Raw genomic sequence first — 21,855 nt, 5'->3', positions numbered from 1 at the left:
GGAGATTCACTCGGAACAATGCCATTATCCAAGAGGTTGGGTTATATAGCCTGTAAATATTGAGTAGAAAAGGATGGTAGGAAGCCTTCCCTTGTCTTTATACTTTCCTGGGCAACCAGATGCTAAAAGCATCCTGACACGCTCTCTCTTCTCCTACTTCTAACCCACATAAAATTACACAAAGGGCTGTTCTAGAGATTTATCCTTTCCGCAGGTCTGCTTCTTAGACCACCGCCTGACCCGTCCTTGTTTCTAGGCTTCATGTCTATGTCCACGCTTGCACAAATGCTGCTTCAGAAAAGCTGCCGTTGCAAAGCCTCCTCATGATGCCTTCTCTGCTTCCCATGCCAAACATCATGAATCACTCCGCTGCCTTCATCTTTTTTTACACACTTCATTGAAGGCATACGTGTCCACACAGTAGAGGGATTCACCTGAACCTCGAACCCAGCCAATACATATGCAAATCCCACTGGAACTAAAAAGGTCTGTGTGCTTGCACACATAAGTGAGCAGAAGACCACAGCCTTAAATCCTGAGGGGAAGCAGCCTATAGTAACCAGGTTCATTCCCCCCCTTTCATTCAACAACTACCTATATAGGAACATACCATTGTACCAGGTCAAACAAGTTGTCCCTCTCAACCAGTACTCCCAGCTGCTGGTACCTGCTCTCCAGGGTCTCAGGTAAATGTCTTTCCCATCACCTCTTACCAGGTGCTTTTAACTGGAAGGGCCAGGAACTGAACCTGGGAGCTCCTGCATGCCACCGAGTTGCCAAGTCAGATCTGTCTCCACTTGCATGCATTCAGATTCCTACAGCCACAGAAATCAGTGCATTCAACCTGCACTGAAACATTGTGATGTTGAGTAGCGATCTTGTGCAAAAAGCCAACAATATATTACATATACAGACCGTATTTTTAGTCTGATTAGGTTAATATTGCACCTGGATTGCCCTCATCCGCTTGAGGCTGAAAGTAGCACTTTTTCATTTACTCACACGAGATATAACATGCTGCTGGTGTGAGCTTGATGTGGATGATTCCCTTAAACAAAAGTAGCTGTGGGAGATTAAGCAGAGGATTGGCTGTGGCAGGTAGTTTCCCCCTTTCCCCATGTTTTTCATGCTCATAACCAACCATCTCTACACATGGAGGAAAATATACAGGCTCCCATATCTTTTCCCTCAGTTTGGAAAAAGTAGCTGGAAGATGGTTTTTGAGGGTAGAATGACTGGAAGAGAAAGGGTTAAGCAGCGGCTCCCCACTCCTGTTCATCTGCTTAAACCTTTAGCCTCCTGAGGATGCTTCTGGTGAATTTTTTATTTTTTTTAAGTAGGAGGAAAGATACACACAACTGTGTGTCACTGCTAGCCTTAAGTCATCCTCACTCTTTCCATTGAGGTTTAAAACCATCCAAATAAACCAGCCCCAAATGAGACATTGCAAATGTCAGAGGAGTCATTCATACATCTCTCTCTCTCTCTCTCTCTTCTCGGTCCTATATTTGACTTGATTCATTCATAGATGATGAAGTAATTTTTTATTAAACAAAAATTACACATACACCAAAACCAAATTCAGCCATCTCACACTTAGGGAATGCTTAAGCAGCCCTGTATAGAAAATCAAGAAACCAAATTCAAACTCCGCGTATTTGATTGCATTTCTTATTCCAGTTCAAATTACCTTACATTTCTGCATGCAAGGTTTGGCTGCCTCCCTGGTTAATGTACTGATAGTTTGTGTCTGTCATATTAAGGAATGTCTCTTAGCCTTATTTCAAAGGGTTTTCCCACATTCCAAAACACCATGAAATATAGAAGATGCTGCTTACATGCTTACATGCAACACAACTGAGACCAGGTTAAAATATTGTTGGCTGGAAGATTACTAAGGGCACTTCCGAGACTACATATTTTCAAATGGGATTCAATCACATACTGGCAAACTCAGGTCACACCATTAAAGCTGATACGGCGCTCTGGCGCAACACATCTGCTACCCCAAAAAAGCAAACTTTTTGCATTAAGTAAAGTGACAGGAAAATGGACTGGAAAGTGAGGGATAACGATTGATGCACCTCATGTAACGTCCCAGTGAACAAATCAGAACAAACACTCAATAAACAACCAAGCTTGTATAACATCCCTGCAAAATTTCTGCAAACACATCTGGATTAATTATCTATAAACAGGTTGTCTTGCACCTACAATTTTTATTGGGATTGTAGATTTATTTGCTTCAGAATGCTATCGTTTTAGAGGGGTATGAAACAGAACTGTCTCCCCTTTCTGTTGATATCTCATCCCCCTATAGAATCCCTAAATGTTTACTCCCAGTTTACTCCCTGATACACTAGTGTATAGCATGCGCAGACATGCATATTTTTATTGAGGGGGAGAAATCAATTTTCCCATACTCAGAGCCCCCCCCCCAGCTATCCCTTTCAAACCTGTTACTGAATAGCCTTTGTCAGATCTCTCATCGTCCATGAGTGCCCCTGTAAAGCCCTCTAAGCCCGTGGCCACCGCCACATCTTGCATCAATGAATTCCACAAGTTAATCATGCACCGTAGAATGGAGAACTTTGGTTATGACCCCTTATGGTAGTGTTAACATTCTTGAGGCACCTTTACTGTGAACTGGAATGCAATTCTCTGTAGCTGAAAGGGTGGAACAGCCTTCCTTTCCCCCAACCGACCCATTGCTAATTCCGACTGAAACAAATACTTCAGACAAAACTCACAGAGCAAAAACCCTCTAGCAGTTAAAAAATACAGCAATAATGAATTAAATAGTGAACAAGTTGTTCTCCTTTCTTGCCACACAAAATCAACTTCCTGAGACAACTGGCTTCACTCTCCCTAATGGATCTCAAGCTCTAAGGATTTCTCTCCAACCTGCACAAATGGGTTCTCCATACCTTCCACCTTCTGAACTTAAGAAGGCTGGAAAAGCAAGGAGCGAGATTTAAACCAACCAGATGTTTCCTATGTGCGAATGCTGCAAAAGTACATGCTGTAATTTTGTGTTCATCCTTGTTCTTGCAGATGACTCAGTCCCTGGGTTGGTTCTAGACATACTCCTGGGTTTATTTGTTTGTTTGTTTCTCGTCTAATTGCAGATGGTAGATCAATCTGGTCTATAGCCCATCCAAACACTAGTTTCCTCGCTGCTGTATTTCTTTCTAGCCTAGTTCCTGTCTGGTTTAAACATTTCTCCAGAAATCTGCAGCATCCAACTTAAGAGAGCTGTCCTAGATTTGGTGAATAAACTTAGTCATGCTTTCATGCCAAATACAGCTGTGGGTAGATAGGAGGTTCCTCCTAAAACACAACTATTCTTTAGAAAAGGGATTGGCAAAACGGGTGGAAAATTGGCATGATTCACCACCAGGTAATTTCTTTCTCATTGCTTGCCAGGGCAGGGTGGGGGAAGCACCGGATGTTTTGGCAAAACACGCAGAGGTGGCAAAGTTCAGACTTTAAAATCTTTATATTCAGAAAATCAAGAATAGAATCCATTACCAAACTCTTGCCTCTGCTGCACAGCAATAAAAGAGGGTCGTCTGTAATACGTATAAGAAAGGGTGAATCCAGTCTGTCACTCTTTTGAGAGGGGCTCAACTTTAAATTTGCATAGCTAAAGCAGATTAAAAGGCTCTGTTGCCCAAGCACAGTAAATGCACTTTAAAAAAAAGAAGCATATTTGCGTGCTTTGGAAAGTGACAGGGAAATGCATAGTAAATGGTGGGATGAACAAATGACTAATGGGGAGATCTATAAACAGCATGAAAGTAAATCAGGATAAATGCAGGATGGATGTCCATTGTCGGATAACCGCCCCACAAACAAATAAGAGAAAATGCTCAATATAATCTAATTTCCACATAAGTTTTGTGTAGGATGAACGCTCAATAAACAGGTCATGTGAAGGGGCATGGAAACCATTTCCATACCACTTGTGTGTCACATTTTATTGGCCACAGTTACGTCATCGTGCAGAGATATGGAGCGCCCACTGTTGCCTTGTCTCAAACTCTTACAGAGCAAAACTCTAATCTGTACATAAGGAACCCCCAGCCAGGTGTTCACTCTGTTTGTTTAAGCACAGGAATTGGACATTTACCAGTTGAAATTAAGCTGCATTTGTACCCTTTCAACTACTGGATTAGATTACCATCCATGCCGGATGATAAAACTGCCAAAAATGTGCTTCTTGGAGAAAGGGCCTATTACATTTAGTCAACCTAACTTTCAACTGGTACCAAAAATTTGTCTCAGTGATTCAGACATCTGGCTTTTTGGTCAATTGCTTTATGGGTATCAGACCACTTGCAGCCAGAAACATTGTACACGATGTGTTTATTCGATGTGGCTTAGCTACTTTGGCCAAGGCTAAGCCAGCACCATAGTACGTTACGCTTAAATAACAAAACAGGTTTTAAAACTATTTAGTTGACATAGACCAATTCTTAGACATGCTTTCACCCTTCTTAGATTCCAGCTAATGCCTTCCATATTGCAATAACAGACAGTTGGAAGAACACGAGACTCTTAATTTCAGGGTTGTGGATTCGGGCCCCATGTTGGGCAAAAGATTCCTGCATTCCAGGGGGTTGGACTAGATGGCCCTCGGTGTCCCCCCCCCAACTCTACAATTCTATGATTCTAAGTGCTATGCTTCAAAATCCTATACACACATCCAGTGCTTTTTTTGGGGGGGGGGGGGAACGCAGGGGTACACATACCCCTAAACATTTTGTGAATCTAAGTTTGGCCTCACTGAGGGGCAGTATTTCAATGTGAGTAGGAAAATGACAGTACCCCTAAACATTTTTTTTAAGAAGAAAAAAAAGCACTGCACACATCTGGGAGAAAGTTCCACTGAAGTCAATGGGTATTACTTCTGAGTAGATATGTAGCCATTTGCACTGCACATATCTGTGAATTTCAGCTGAAATTGGCAACAGTGCAATTGCATTTTGCAAATTCCTATGTTCTTTATATGAATCAATGTGAGATTACTGGGAGATTTCTGATATGGACAGCTGTTCTGTATTGATGCTGGATGTTTTTATTCAATCAAAACATTTATACTTGCTTACTACTGAACAAGTCAAAATACCTACGGCTACCTACCTGAATCTAATACTGAACAAGTGTGAGAGTACCTGTTGTTTTACAGTGTGTGGATGTTTCATACCATTCAGATTTTATTCCAAGTGCTAACGAGTGGTTCTTAAGACTTGTGGCTGCAACAAATAAATCAAACTGACATTTATTTATAAATGATTTCATGGTCTGTTTTGTCCAGGAGCTAAATTTTTGTAATGAGATTCTAAGCGGCTGCTGAATATGAATATGAGATTCAGTGAGCATAATTTCTATGATGGTGGAATCTAGGGGGAAAAAAAGCTTTCAATTTTATTTCTTCTCCTAATATTTATTTTGAAAAGGCAGACTCTCTTCCTGACCAATATCTGTGTTAAAATTAATGGTGGTATTCAGGAGTTCGCCTGAACATGCAAGGACTAAAGGCAGGGGCACGTCTCATGCGCTTCATGTTCTTCACTCCTAGTACCCAAAGCATAGCCTGCAGGGAGCTTCTGGTTTCATTCATTTGACATGAGCAGAACTCCCTGTGCAACTGGCGATCCCAATAAAACAGGGTCTCTGATCACGCAGAGGAATCTACTCAAATTCAAGTGAGCATGAGCAGAAACTCTATGCAGACTTTTCCATGCAACACAGGGAAGGTCAGTGGCTGATGGCCATGTGCAACATATGCAAGGATGATGGAAGAGGGACGTGTGGGTGCACCCCTGTCCCCACATTTAACTCCTTGGGTTCAGGAGAATGTTCAATTGCAGCTAACAGTGCGAAATCGTGATGTGGTCTGGGTTAGCAATTCCTTGTTTAAGAACTCATGTCCATGCAACGTATCATGATTACTTTGAAAACAAGTTAGGTAAGGTGAAAGCTAGTGTCTGGGATGGGGAGAGAGACAGTAGTAGTAATAATTATAATAATTAAAGGAGGTGTCAGAAATTCATTATTTGTTGTTCTATGGAAGAGGTAGGGTTTTTTGTTCTGTCTCCCCTTTCTTAAATAACATAGCAGGCTGCCTTATACTGAGTGAGATCACTGGTCCCATCCAGCTCAGTCGATGGGACTGGTATACCCCTCAACTCTCCCTATTTAATCGGAACGTCCCATTTTTGGGTGCCATACTTGCAAAATCGCGGTCCAGAAAAAGACACGAATTTTGGGGTGCCATGTTCTTGTAGGAGTCACCCGGTTCCCACCAGATTGTGGCCCTGAAAGATGCACATTTTGGGGGGGGGGCATGCTCTCACATGGGTCAAATGACTTGTGCAGGAGCAAGGCCCCGAAAGACCTGCATCCTGGTTTTCCTCTGGGACATGTTGAAGGGTATGGACTGGCAGTAAAGGTAAAGGTAAAGGGACCCCTGACCATTAGGTCCAGTCGAGACTGACTCTGGGGTTGCGGCACTCATCTCTCTTTATTGGCCGAGGGAGCCGGTGTACAACTTCTGAGTCATGTGGCCAGCATGACTAAGCTGCTTCTAGCGAACCAGAGCAGCGCACGGAAATGCTGCTTACCTTCCCACCGAAGTGGTACCTATTTATCTACTTGCACTTTGACATGCTTTCGATCTGCTAGGTTGGCAGGAGCAGGGACCGAGCAATGGGAGCTCACCCCGTCGCGGGGATTCGAACCGCCAACCTTCTAATCAGCAAGTCCTAGGCTCTGTGGTTTAACCCACAGTGCCGCCTATGTCCCTCTGGACTGGCAGTGGCACTCCATAATTTTAGACAGGCGCCATTCCCAGCCCTACCTAGAGATGCCAGAGATAGAACCTGGGACCTTCTTCACATACAGCAGATGCTCTACCACTGAGCTCTGGCTGTTCTCCTAAACTGGGAGAAAGTAAGGTGGGGGGGAGGAGGAATATGCCACCACATGAAATAGCAGCAGAACACCAGTCACAGAAACTGCTCCAATTTGCTGCAGAATGGCCAAATAGGAACAAGGTGACATCATCATTCCCTGGGCATTCTTAGAGGGGAAAGGATGGCTGCTCACATTGGCCAGCTGCATGAAGGCCCAGTGAAATGAGGGAGATATTTGGCACTGTTCTGGGCCATTTCCTATCGAACTCATGAGTCTTTTCTATCTGTTAGGCACAGAAATTTAGCAGATGTACTTCCCCCCCCATCTCCGTCTCAGGAAAACCTTCAATTGTTGAACATCTGGAGATGTTTAAGAGAGTCCTTTGAGGAAAAATAAGACCGGCAACCCTTGGGTAAAGTCTCAGTCATGAGCCAGTACAACCCAGGCTCATATCCCCATTCATTCACAAAGCTCACGGAGTGATGCAGGGCTAGTGATTTTCTCTCACCCTAACATGCCTTTTCAGAGTTGTTATGAGGATAAAATGGGGAAAAGGAATTTTGAGATCCTTGGAGAAAGAGTGGGATGAAAATGAATGCTAGAGTTGGAATCAGGGAGTGTGTGGAAGGATTCAGTTAGGAGCTGGAAGCAGAGATGGGCAACAGGAGAATGGCAGTCGAGTCAAGGATAAATAATAGTGCAGCCTGGTTAAAGACCAACTGCTCTTGAGAGCAATTAGAAATATTTATGCTTCAGTTCCGTAGACGGTATAATGGGGAAAATAAGAAGAATCTGACTTGATGCTTCATGCAGAGTTTGTTAACATCCGTATTAACAGTTTTTAAAAAATGAATTACTGTAGGTAAAAAAATGCAAAAAAATTTGCTGGTTTTGAGCTATTTTTTAATGCAAAAATGGCAAAAATGGCACTGCCGACATGGGCTGCCATACGTCTGCATTTTTCCGGACGTTTTTGCCGATTTCCGCCCAGACACTGCTGCTGACTGCAGTATTCTGGATATGTCTGGATGTGTGGCAACCCTAAATTACTGTGACATTACATCTTGTTTTGGTCAATGACTTTGGTATTTCTATAGCCTCCTTTACAGGAGCAAGGGAGTAGCTCGTGATTTACATTGTGGTGCAATCATGTCCACAGCTTGTCTGGGAATGAGTTTTATTGTGGTTCAGTTCCCAGCCACATTCCTCTTGGGCAACTCTTACCGTATTTCAAAATCATCACTGAAAGTGGTTGTGTGTCATCTAGAAACTGATTTCTCAGTGCTGGTAACTGTTGGCGGCTTTAGAGCCAATGTGGTCCAATGAAGAGAGAGCTGGACTTGGCTCTGGGATAAAATCACTGCAAGGCCTTGGGGTACGTCTCTTGGCCTCAGTGCTTGTGGAATGGGAGGGACAGGAAGCTATCTCACGAAATTATCGTGAGGACAGACACCCAGACTGCTTTGCAAATTTTAAAAAAGAGCTATATAAAAGATGAGTAAGGGGTTGCAACGTTTGATGCACAGCCTGCAGGTTATTCTGGAATAGTAAATGTATCTAAAGGGTAGCCAGATGTAAAGGAACAATTAGATGTATATAGAAGGAAGAATTCAACCAGGAGCAGCTCCTCATACCTGCAGGGTGCACCTACTTGGATTTTTCTCTGTTCTCCTGTTCCCCTTTGCATCTAGTTGTGCTGTGAATTTTGCACACATCTCACCTGTGACATTTGCAGAAAGAAAACTGGGGAGATGATGAGATCTGAATGGGGGCAAACTGATGCAGCTGTGAACTGGTTCACTTCCTAGAACAGGCATGGCCAAACTTGGCCCTCCAGATGTTTTGGGACTAAAACTCCCATCATCCCCAGCTAAAAGGACCAGTGGTCAGGGATGATGGGAATTGGAGGGCCACGTTTGGCCATGCCTGCCCTAGAATCTCACTACAGAAAAGAAAAACAGGCCAATATCGAAAGGGTGCATATTAAAAACTTGCAGGGCAAGGAGGAAGGGTTAGGGAAACCTGGCAGCTTCTTTCTTCTGCCCAAGGCAGTTCCTTGCCCATGGGGAATGTTTTGTCAAGCTCAGTTCCATGGTCAAATGCTGCATTTAACATGCCAGATCCACATGGAAATGTTTTGCACTATCATGCACAGCTATAGCTTTTGCCTGTGAGAAAACGCAAGAACCGAGACGGGAAGATACTTCTAATCTAAACCAGTCCATCAAATGGAAGGGAACGAGAGCATCCTTGCCAAACACCACTATGTGCCAGCCCTGATTACAGTGCCTGATTACAGCCTATGCACATAAAACCCAGTGCACAACGGCCACTATTGAATGGCTAATCCCTCGGAAGGGGGGGAGACTGGTGGAAGGCAGTATGAATGCCAGTTGCTGGGAATCACAAAGTAGGGAGACCACTGTTGTGCTCAGGTCTTGCTCGCAGGCTTCCCCTGGGCATCTGGTTTGCCACACTGAGAACAGGATGCTGGACTTTGGCTCTTCCTGTGTCCTTGGCTGAACCCTCCATGCATAGGGATGGTTTGGATGAGAGATATCATCCAATGCAGCTCAATGTGATCAATTTGCCTGCTGCCAGGAACTACCATTAGTCAAGGTAATTGGTGTGATATTGCCCGTATTTATTTGGAACTACGTGGGTGGTGCTGTGGTCTAAACCACTGAGCCTTGGGCTTGCCGATTGGATGGTCAGCAGTTCAAATCCCCACAACAGGGTGATTTTCCATTGTTCAGTCCCAACTCCTGCCAACCTAGCAGTTCGAAAGCACATCAAAGTGCAAGTAGATAAATAGGTACCGCTCCGGTGGGAAGGTAAATGGCATTTCCGTGTGCTGCTCTGGTTTGCCAGAAGCGGCTTAGTCATACTGGCCACATGACCTAGGGAAGCTGTCTGCGGACAAACGTTGCCTCCCTTGGCCAGTAAAGCGAAATGAGCGCCGCAACCCCAGAGTCGTTCATGACTGGACTTAACTGTCAGGGGTCCTTTACCTTTACCTTACTTGCCTCCAGAGACAGGCAAATTCTCACTATTTATGCACAAAGCACCCACAAAATTCACAGGAAGAAGGCAAGTGAAAGTATCCTCCCCAAGGATACCCAATCCTTTGATTTAACAAGATTTGTTTCCCAAATAGATGAGGGTTTTTTGTTCCCCTCTTGGCTTTCCTGTCGCCTGAGAGACCCTTTGCGTGATGGGTGCAAACACAAATTGTGAATATGTACTCTGAGCGAGGCTCTCGAGTTCCGTTCTGTGGTGATCTCGCTCTCTTAATAGATTTTGTATGTTCTTCTGAACAGGAAATGCTTTATAGCAAAACTTGCCTGCGGGCATTGTACTGTACCAATTAAAGGATTCCTGAATTCAAGAACAAAGAAGTGCCAGTAGAACAACTTTTTTTTTAAATCATTCAATTCATTTTCTTCCTTCCTCCGGTGCTGAGTTTGGATTTATCGTTTTTTATTTGTAGCTCGCATGTTGTCAGATGGTCAGGCAAGCCACTTGAGAATACTACTGGAGGAAGAGTTCTGAAAAGGAATTGGGCTTTTTCCTCCCCTCCTTTTCCCCTTATAATGGACATACCTGGGCATCGAGCCAAGTATGTGGCACCTTATATCCAAAGATCTTTGTGCATTTTACAAACAGCTATTCAAGCCTCTCCACGACTTCTGTGGAACAACGGTTCTTTGGAGATAAGGGTCAGGCCCTATCGCAAGAGAAGTTATAAAATCCTGTAACAGAAACGAGGATGGAGGACACATCTTATTGCATCACGCATTGAGAAGTCACACTGGCTAGCAGAGAACTGCAAATTCATATGGGTTACTCTAGAACCCATATGAATTTGCAGACACCTTTCTAAGTCATTAGAGAAACAAGTGCCTCGTTTGCAGCAAAGGCACGAGAAAGCTGGAGCCATTGCTATTTTAGAGGCAAGCTACAAGGCAAACAGCCATGGCTTCTCCTATGGAAATCTGGCATGAACAGAAGGAAAGAGGTGAGGCATAACTCCATGCCAGAACATGTTTTGCACCCAAACGATCCCAAGTTTAGTCCCTAGCACCATCAGTTAGAAATATATCAGACTATCTGATACAAAGGAAAGTAATAGAATTGGAATTGGAATTGGAAGGGGTCCCAGGGGTCATCTAGTCCAATGTCCTGCAATGCAGGAATCTCCAATGAAGGAGAGTCCACCACCTCCAGAGGGAATTGTTTCCACTGTCAAATAGTTCTTACTAACAGAAAATTCTTCCTGATATTTAGTTGGAATCTCCTTTCTTGTAACTTGAATCCATTGGTTTGGGTCCCACCCACCGGAGCAGGAGAAAACAAGCTTGCTCCATCTTCCATGTGACAGTCCTCTAGATACTTGAAGATGTCCATCATATCTCCTCTCAGTCTCCTCTTTTCCAGGCTAAACATACACAACTCCCTCATCCTTCCCCCGTAAGGCTTGGTTTCCAGACCCTTGATCATCTAGGTTGCCCTCCTCTGCACACATTCTAGCTTGTCAATATCCTCCTTAAATTGTGGCACCCAGAACTGGACACAGTATTCCAGGTCTGGTCTGGCCAAGAAAGAATAGAGCAGTGTTATTTATTCCCTTGATCTGAACAATATACTTCTGTTACTGTAGCCTAGTACAGCATTAGCTTTTTTTGCTGCTGCATCACACCACTGACTCGTGTTAAGCTTGTGGTCTACTATGACCCCTAGATCCTTTTCACATGTCCCGTGTCCTCCATCTTATATTTGTGCAGCTGGACTAAGCAGATAATACTGGGCTAGAAAGACCAATGGCCTGACACTGTATAGAACATTTCACACATTTTATACACACATGCATATGTTCAGAAGACCCCATAGAAATCAATAAACATAACACAAAACTGATACCTAATCTTGTAGTTCAGCTACATGCAAAATTATTCAAACAAATCCTCTACAGCCCAGGATGAATTGCAAGAAAAATGGTCATGCCTGCTACAAAAAGTTGTTCTAATTATAACTTATCATTTCTCTAATCAAACCACAGGCCTCAAAAACATACAAACTTGCTCACCCTAAAAGCTCGAGGGAAAGCAGAAGAAAAACTTTGCATTTCCTGTCCTTTCATCAAAGCTCAGTGCGTCTGAGCCAGAAAAGAGTAGCTACATTAAAACATCACAGTGAAAGTATGAATGGATGTTTTCCAGGCAATGGGAAATTAGAAAATGCAAGAGACTTTCTACATCACTTTAGGCATGGTTTCCTAATTCATGGCAAGGATGTGGTGTAGCTGATGAGTTTGTCTGGAGACAGATGAGAGTTGTGTCCCATCCTCCATCCCCTAAGTTGAAGGTGGCTTGAAATAAACACAATTTATGATGAATAACCTCATCCCACTTTCTGGTGGTTTTCAAAATTTCTACCTTAAGGGGACACTTTCCCCATAACCCCAGACACCATGGACAAACCATGGTTTTGTAACCATGAATGTGCCATGGCTTTGACTCTCCCTTCTCACATATGTGGATTCCCACCTCATTTTCCTGGTTCCTTGAATCATCGTTTGCTGCGAAGTACACATTAGGCAAAGTAGCATGTTAAAATCAGGCAAACTATGCCAACCAAGGATCCAAGTCATGGTATGAAGCAAGTGTGCAAATGGTTTTGAGGCAATTCTTGGTGAGTCAAACCAAAGACGGAATCCATGCACAACAGAGGATGGTTGGGTGGGGGAAATGAAGCACACAAGCATTTGGGGTGCCAAGCCAAGATTTTTGCCTTGACCTCCCTAGTGGAGCACAGCCTCGCCTACCCCAAAGCAGTTGCTATTAAACGACATGGGGGAAGTCAGCCTAGAGCAGCCTTTCTCAACTTTGGGTCCCCAGATGTTGTTGGCTACAACCTCCATCATCCGCAGGACCAGCGGTCAGGGATGATAGGAGTTGTAGTGCAACAACATCTGGAGACCCAAAGTTGAGAAAGGCTGGTCTAGTGTCTATGAATGAAGCCTATAGTGGCCTTTACGGTCCTAGAACAACCTTCAGTTCACCCTGGGTGCTTTGATTACCTCCCAAGAGCCAGCTTTGAGCAACTTCATTTCCACTTTCTAAGAATAAAAAAGGAGAAGTAACAATATGCAATGCAAGGACAACTTGCAGAAAAAATGGAGAACCCAGGAGGAAAGAACAGGGGTCATGCATTGTTGCAGCTCAACCAACATATTGAATCCTTAAGTTACTTTGTGCAATTAATGGCCCTGGACTAAATCAAATGCAGGATTAGGCGGACAGCACCCTAAGTGCTGGAATGTTCTTCTGTAAGCTGAATCAGGATCCTTGGGTGCAAAGCAGACTATGCATTATTTTAATAAATGAATACAGATTTAAATAAATTCAAATTTGTAGCAGCACAATGAGGGACAGCACTTCAAGGAGAGGGGGTATGGTAAAAACAAAACAAGCAAATGAAAAATCTCTCAAGGAGAATGAGATATGAAAGGAATCCTGGCTGTTAGAAAACTGGACACAGAACAAAGTAAGAGGAAGACCCAAAGTTCATTGTGGGGATGAGAGGGGGAAAGAGTGGACAGCGGCTCAGAAAAAATAAATAGGATTACGGCTTGCAGTGCTAATTTTTCATTGGAAAGATTAGATAGGACAGCTATTGGTACTTCACTCCCTAGTCGGTATCTCTGGTATGTGTTTCATTAGTTGTGCTTTTCCTTCTCCCTATGGGAGGAAAACCATTTCATACTAACACGACTGCCAGTATCCCAAACTATATGCAGTTGTACCCTCAGGATGTATCCACAGCAGTGGCAGACTTTGAGCTTTAAAATTCCAGTGGAACCCTGTGCATTGCCAAAATTTGGTGGTTCCCCACCTCCGTTGTTCATCATTGTTGTGGTGCCCCCAGTGCAGGCGAACCGGCCACCCTCCCCTAAATCCAACTCTGTTCACAGCAACCGAAGTAAGGGCTAGTCCACACTTCTGCTTGTCTCATGCCTAGGAAAACCGAAGTGTGGATAAACCCTAAAATGTTCAGAAGTGCCAAGCCTCCTGAATGGCTTTGAGCTATGAGTGGCCCTCTTTTTTTCAGTGAAATAGTCACAGGCCCCTATGTATGCTACAGTAGCAAGTTACCTCACCCAGTTCCTAGCCACTAGAATGAGACTGATAAATGACCACGCTAGCTAGGGCTGATGGGAGTTGTAGTTCTACAACATCCAAAGGGCCCCGGGTTCACCAGCCTCTCAGCAGAAGCTCACATAGGAAGGAAAATCAAAAACAACAGCAACGAAATTTCCAAGTTATTTGGGAAATTCCTGCTAGGGTGTACATTTTAAAACTGGGAGCAGTGAGTTGGGTCTTGAATGACTCTCATTAAATTCTATGGAATTTAACAGTTTGTGAGATATGGGGCATGTTTAGTCCAATGAGGTTGCTCCTCACATCACTGCTTCCTCTTGCATAAACGAATGGTTTTCAATGTCATTCATTGACATTGGAGAAAGTAAAATACTGAGTTGTGAACACTGTTGTGTGGCAGAACGCAGAGCCTTGTTTTCCATCCACCACACTGGGAGACTTGACTCTATTTAAACGTGGATGCCATAGTGAGGTGCTCCCATTACAATGAACTAGTATATTTTAAATTAAGAGCCTGGCTGTTGTCTTGCAAAACAGCCAGGAGTTCTGAAATGGAAATGAACAGGGATGGAATTCTAAGCAATTTTCCCCATCCCAGCTTTGTACAACACAACAGGAAAGAGTGTTACATCTTAAAACAATTAATTGACTTATTGATGAAGCAAACAACACGGGATGCAGTCAAACCAAAACTTGCTACAGCTTTTCATATCGGTTGCAACAGCAGGAACCTCTGAATTCACAAGAAGAAAACAACGTTTTCGGTGATCTACATACTCAGGTACCTCTATAAAATGTCCAGCACATAAAACCTGCAGGCCTGCTGCAAACTTCATAGAATGATATAAAACATTTTGGGTGCAGCACACTACAAAAGAATTTGAGAGAAGCAACATCTGCACTGATTCAGGTGTTAAGTGTACATTTCTGAATTCCAACTCAAATTTTTGTTTGTGAAACTGCAAAAAATATGCCTCATAAATTTAAAGCATCTGATGCTAATGCAAATGTTTTCTAGAGAGAATTAAACAAATTTCCAGACCTTAAAGAACACTGCCAGCTTTTAAAATTCAATAAATGAAAGATTTTGTATTGAAACACACACACACACACTTTCCAAACCACAGAGCTGAACCCTACAAAAATGGTCATCACACCACTTTCATACAGAGGTGCAGATTGGATAAACAGGGTATTTTTAAATTAGCGTGCTTACCATCATCCAAATACGCTTGGTCAAGATTCTGTTCCTGTTTAACCGTGACTCCAGCTGGCACTGCTTCCTTCTGATCGCTTACTGGCGGTCCATTTTTGGCTGTTCTCTGCTGCTGAATCACGGTAGGGTACGAAATTGGGCTTAACCTTTGTGCTTGGCTGACCTGAGGTTGGCTGGATCTCACTCCGCTAGATGTGAAATTTTCACTACACATGATGTGCTGAAATTCTTGGTGGCTTTCGCACCTCAGCTGCTGATTGGTGGTGGGAGAGCAGTGAATCACGGGGGAAGACTGCTGATTGGCTGGAGAATGGTGGAGCACTGCTGCACTTTGGCTGGGAGAGCCTGTCTGCACCAGCACAGACCTGTGCACATCTGGAATGGAAACCTGTGCAGCCATCAAGCTGGATTGCTGGTAGCCCAGGTGGCTAGGACTGAGACTCTTGCTTCTTTGGTATATTACAGCCCCTGGGGTTTGTTGAGGATATCGAGATTCAGGAGAAGACAGGCTGGAACGCAACTGCTGGCAAGAAGCCATCGTGGCCACAAGACAGGAAGGAGACTCAGAGACCATTGTATGGTGGGAATAATAAGGCTGTGTTACTGTTCCTAGACCACTGTGTACTGTGTTGCAGATTAAAGCTGGATCATAGTCATCAATGGGCTCTGTTTTTATGGAAGGCACTGGAACAAAGGGCAAAAAGGACATAGCTCTAAACAAACGTCTAGGAAATGGTTAAGAGGAGAGAAAAGAATGAGCACTAACAACCGACACACTGCACATTTTCTCCCAGTCTTAGCTCTGGTTCACATATTCGTGTTAGCACTTGTCTGCTGCAACACCAAGCGATGGCTTGAATGTGTGAATGGGCCATCACAGACCCATAGCTTGGAAAGTTCATTTTAAAAAGGAAGTGTATCTATTTCATGGACTCGCAGGTTCACAGAATAATAGAATTGTAGCATTAGGGGGCATCAACAAGGGTCCTTTAGTCCAAGCCCCTAGAAGGCAGGAATCCTTTGCCCAACGTGGGGCTCAAACCCACAACCCTCAGATTAAGATTCTCATGCTCTACTGGCTGAGCTATCCCAGCATCCAACATTTCCAGTTCACATTTGTCTCTTTATACAATTCACAGTTCAATTCAAGTTCACCAAGGGATCCTTGGCAGAAAATATTAAGTATTCTGAATGTTACAATTTGCTGTGCAGAAGTATACAATATATTTAAGGAGGCTAAGAAAACGTCAAAACTGTAGAATGTGAATTGCTTAATTTATTCCAACCCAACAATTATGATTTTGAAGCTTAAAGACACCGGTAGGAGAATGAACCTGAACTAGAAATTGCTCAACGTTCTACCGCAAAATGGACTTAATTCATGTTACGTTCCTCTGACAATTGTGGGAACTACTTTATGAGACTTCTGAACTAATCTGGTGAACTTCACTAAATCACACTAGGTAAAGGTAAAGGTACCCCTGCCCGTACGGGCCAGTCTTGCCAGACTCTGGGGTTGTGCGCCCATCTCACTCAAGAGGCCAGGGGCCAGCGCTGTCCGGAGACACTTCCGGGTCACGTGGCCAGCGTGACAAAGCTGCATCTGGTGAGCCAGAGCCGCACACGGAAACGCCGTTTACCTTCCCGCTGGTAAGCGGTCCCTATTTATCTACTTGCACCCGGAGGTGCTTTCGAACTGCTAGGTTGGCAGGCGCTGGGACTGAGCAGCAGGAGCGCACCCCGCCGCAGGGATTCGAACCGCCGACCTTTCGATCGGCAAGTCCTAGGCGCTGAGGCTTTAACCCACAGCGCCACCTGCGTCCCTAAATCACACTAGTTCATTCCAAATACTGCACAGACCTGAGCCCCACAGTGTAGTCTGATGGAGACTGCATTGAACCTGGCCAGCCAGAAATTCACTGAGTGGTCTTGGACAAGCCACCATCGTAGTGACAGTTCCCTAGCAGTAAAATTGGAGAATTTGTTATATTTCACTTCCGCAGCATGGCCATCTATATACCGAGCCTAGAAAAAGTGGAATTCTGAAAAATTCTCCTTGGGCAACAGAATGTTTTCCCTCTTTTCTCCCCCCACATGCACCCTAAATCTGTTCTGAGGTCCCCCCAACCCTTCAGAGCAGGTTCGGGGACAGATGTGGGGGCATGTGTAGGGGGAGAAGAAGAGGGAAAGTTCCCTTGTGCAAGATATAGGGCAGCATTCAACGAAATAGATTTAATTCTGAATCTCTTCTTCTGTACGCTACTTAAAGATAACCATGATTAAGCGGTATACAAACTTTTGAAATAATAAAATAAAGTGATATGCATGTTTCTAAATAAATTGGTGCTAGCCATGAAAACTGCTGTGTTAAAATGTGCAAGTTTAGAACCATGTAGGTGTGAATAAATAAGCTGTAGGGATTTATTGTACAGCTTTATTTGTAACCTTGGATGTTGCATTTAGAATTCATTGATTCAGAGATGGTTTGAGCTGTGTTAACTGTAATGCTGGCTAAAAGATAGCATCTCAGAATGCTTGATAATTCTGGTTCAGCAGGATAGATAGATGGATAGATAGATGATAGATAGATAAGATAGATAGATATAGATAGATGATAGATAGATATATAGATAGATATAGATAGATAGATAGATAGATAGATAGATAGATAGATAGATAGATGATAGATAGATAGATGATAGATGATAGATGATAGATAGATAGATGATAGATAGATAGATGATAGATAGATAGATAGATAGATAGATAGATAGATGATAGATGATAGATAGATAGATGATAGATAGATAGATAGATAGATAGATAGATGATAGATAGATAGATAGATAGATAGATGATAGATAGATAGATAGATAGATAGATAGATAGATAGATAGATAGATAGATGATTGATAGATAGATAGATAGATAGATAGATATAGATAGATGATAGATAGATAAGACAGATAGATAGATAGATAGATGATAGATAGATAGATGATAGATGATAGATAGATAGATGATAGATAGATAGATAGATGATAGATAGATAGATAGATAGATAGATAGATAGATAGATAGATGATAGATACATAGATGATAGATGATAGATAGATAGATGATAGATAGATAGATGATAATGATAGATAGATAGATGATAGATAGATAGATAGATGATAGATAGATAGATAGATAGATAGATGATAGATAGATAGATGATAGATGATAGATGATAGATAGATAGATGATAGATAGATAGATAGATAGATAGATAGATAGATAGATGATAGATAGATAGATAGATAGATAGAGATAGATAGATAGATGATAGATAGATAGATAGATAGATAGATAGATAGATAGATAGATAGATAGATAGATAGATGATAGATAGATAGATGATAGATAGATGATAGATAGATAGATGATAGATAGATAGATAGATAGATAGATGATAGATAGATAGATAGATGATAGATAGATAGATGATAGATAGATAGATAGATAGATAGATAGATAGATGATAGATTAGATAGATAGATAGATAGATAGATGATATAGATAGATAGATAGATGATAGATAGATAGATAGATAGATAGATAGATAGATAGATAGATAGATAGATGATAGATAGATAGATGATAGATAGATAGATAGATGATAGATGATAGATGATGATGATAGATAGATAGATAGATGATTGATAGATAGATAGATAGATGATAGATAGATAGATAGATAGATAGATAGATAGATAGATAGATAGATGATAGATAGATAGATGATAGATAGATAGACATAGATAGATAGATAGATAGATGATATAGATAGATGATAGATAGATGATAGATAAATATAAAGACAATTCTAGTGTTTCTTGCCAAATATTGTGCCATAGTCCATTCCTTTTCATAAATAATTACCTGGGTGATAGGTAAAATGTTGTGGCTGGCTTTTTTTCCGTTTCCCATTGATCACATAGAAATTCACCTTGATGGGAGAACGAATGTGCTTATTCCGATATTCTGGTATCTCCACGAAAAGCATATTCTGAAAGGAATTTTTAAAATGGGTGTGGGGAAGAGACAGTAATATGATATTAGAAGGCACTCTGTTTATATCAGTACCCTTTGCTAATACATTTGTCATGGGGTGTATACTCCTGTATTGCTTTTCCAGTTACGATGTAGTCGATCTTGCAGAAAATCTGAAGCACGCTTCCTTTCTTACTGTATCCATAATCTAACCTTAAGACAACCATCCTGCCCTGACAAATTATCCAGTTTCCCCTGTTTCTATTAACTTGCCTTGTATATTTTGCCTGACATTTTTTTTTCTTTACGTGCTGGTGGCGAATAAGTTCTACCCTTGGGAAGTTCTGTTTTCATGTAGACGGCACCTACTCTTGGGTAAATTCTCACCGACCTCTAACTCTTGCTTAGGGATTCTCGCTACCTAGAAGTATGGAAGAGTTACCAGGAGACAGCACTGCAGAAACCCAGGAGAATGTGAAGTTCCATTACTAGTTACTGGGCAAGAATGTTTGGATAACACAGTAGAGAGGTGCTGGATTTATGTGGCCAGCAGTGGGGAAACTGCACACACATCTGTTTTGCTAGATCACAGCCTATATGAGTCTGACCAGTGTTTCCCGAATATGCTTAATAGCGAACCCAACCATGAGGAAACACACTGAGGACACAACATGTGTGCTTAGGCTACAATCCAAAACAGAGTGCCTAAGCTTTATCGAAACATGCTTTTGTTAACCGCTTTGAGAACCGTATGTTAAAAGACAGCCTGTGCAAGTACTCTAATGAGTAAACAAAATTACCCCACTGATACCAATGTGTGCAACAATGCACCCAGTTCAAACTGGATTGCAGCCTTTGTGTGTTCAGAGGCATTTCTGCTACTACAGAATGAAACCTGGTACCTGAAAGAGAAGTGGGAGAATGTGCTGAGTGCCCACTACTTACAGGTTGGCTCTTATCTTTGTCCACGGTGGCTTCCATCTCCCAGATCTGTTGCCCATCTGAAAGAAATATTAAGTCAAGCATGAAAAAAGGGGGTCATGCGCTTCCTCACCACTACAGCACCATAACATGTCCAAAGTACAGTGGTACCTCGGGTTACATACGCTTCAGGCTACATACACTTCAGGTTACAGACTCCGCTAGCCCAGAAATAGTACCTTGGGTTAAGAACTTTGCTTCAGGATGAGAACAGAAATCGTGCTCCGGCAACATGGCAGCAGCGGGAGGCCCCATTAGCTAAAGAGGTGTTTCAGGTTAAGAACAGTTTCAGGTTAAGAACGGACCTCTGGAACAAATTAAGTTCTTAATCCAAGGTACCACTGTACTTTGTATGCATTCTCTTGCTGTCATTCTTTGCAAAACGAGATCTCCCTACGTTACAGGTGGAAGGCTAAGCCTGAGAGTATAGCAGCTTGCCTAGTGACTTCCTGGCAAAGGTAGAATTCAAATGCTACAGCACATCAAGATTCAGGTTGCAGTCCTATGCTCATTTACCTGAAAGTAAGCCCCATGAAATAAGCCCCATGAAATAATGGGACGCAGGTGGCGCTGTGGGTTAAAGCCTCAGCACCTAGGACTTGCCGATCGAAAGGTCGGCGGTTCGAATCCCTGCGGCGGGGTGCGCTCCTGCTGCTCGGTCCCAGCGCCTGCCAACCTAGCAGTTCGAAAGCACCTCCGGGTGCAAGTAGATAAATAGGGACCGCTTACCAGCGGGAAGGTAAACGGCGTTTCCGTGTGCGGCTCTGGCTCGCCAGAGCAGCAATGTCACGCTGGCCACGTGACCTGGAAGTGTCTCCGGACAGCGCTGGCCCCTGGCCTCTTGAGTGAGATGGGCGCACAACCCCAGAGTCTGTCAAGACTGGCCCGTACGGGCAGGGGTACCTTTACCTTTTACTTTAAGCCCCATGAAATACAATGGACAAACATACATAAGGTTGGCCACTCTACCAGCTCACCAACACTGGCCAAGGCTTTGGGTCAGGTGTGAAAACATAAACCTTTGACTACTTGGAGTGGTAGCAAAGTTTTCATAAATAAATGATTGCAAATACATTTAAAGGCCACCCACCCTAAGCATTTCCATAACAACAGTCGAGATTAATAACAACAAAAATGTGCTTGCTGGAGTTTCACTGCTTCTGCCAAGCCTTTTCAAAGGCTTCTGGTAATAAGTGTTTCCTGGAGAATCTGCTACCCAAATCACAGATTTTCCCACCAGTTTTTCTATTATTCATATCTTGGTCTACTCTCAGTGGAGTGTCAAAGAAAGAAAGAAAGAAAGAAAGAAAGAAAGAAAGAAAGAAAGAAAGAAAGAAAGAAAACCCACGATCAGCATCCTGCTTTGAGCAGCCCTTTTACAAATATTCAAATTGCTATTATGTTCCCACACACTCTGGTCTTTTCCTTGAGCTAAAACTTTCCTAGTTCCTCCAGCCCTTTCCTTGTTACTCTTAAGACCCTACACCAGGTTCTTTCCTTCCTCTCTACTTCGTCAGCATATTAGGTGCAGTCTTCACAACT

General features: G+C 42.8%; 1 protein-coding gene across 7 annotated transcripts in view; it reads right to left on the bottom strand.

Annotated features, from left to right (window-relative positions):
* NFATC2 (nuclear factor of activated T cells 2) overlaps positions 1–21,855 on the bottom strand; it is a gene marked incomplete at its 3' end in the record, with an annotated part of 132,473 nt that overhangs the window by 27,442 nt on the left and 83,176 nt on the right. For 6 of the 7 annotated variants that reach the window (XM_083744189.1, XM_083744187.1, XM_083744188.1 and 3 more), the window contains exons 7-9: positions 20,278–20,333; positions 19,222–19,348; positions 15,298–15,981 (exon numbers count right to left, since the gene is read on the bottom strand). In XM_083744189.1, the coding sequence (XP_083600315.1) occupies positions 15,298–15,981; positions 19,222–19,348; positions 20,278–20,333 (867 nt within the window). Of the gene's footprint in view, positions 1–15,232; positions 15,982–19,221; positions 19,349–20,277; positions 20,334–21,855 lie in introns of those variants that run through there. The other variant, XM_083744184.1, reaches the window with a different exon arrangement.

This window comes from Podarcis gaigeae, assembly GCF_964106915.1.
Source record: "Podarcis gaigeae genome assembly, chromosome: 6".
In the NCBI taxonomy this organism is placed as follows: Eukaryota; Metazoa; Chordata; class Lepidosauria; order Squamata; family Lacertidae; genus Podarcis; species Podarcis gaigeae.
Note: the sequence above shows the minus strand (reverse complement) of the source record. Positions and strands in the feature narration are given on the sequence as shown.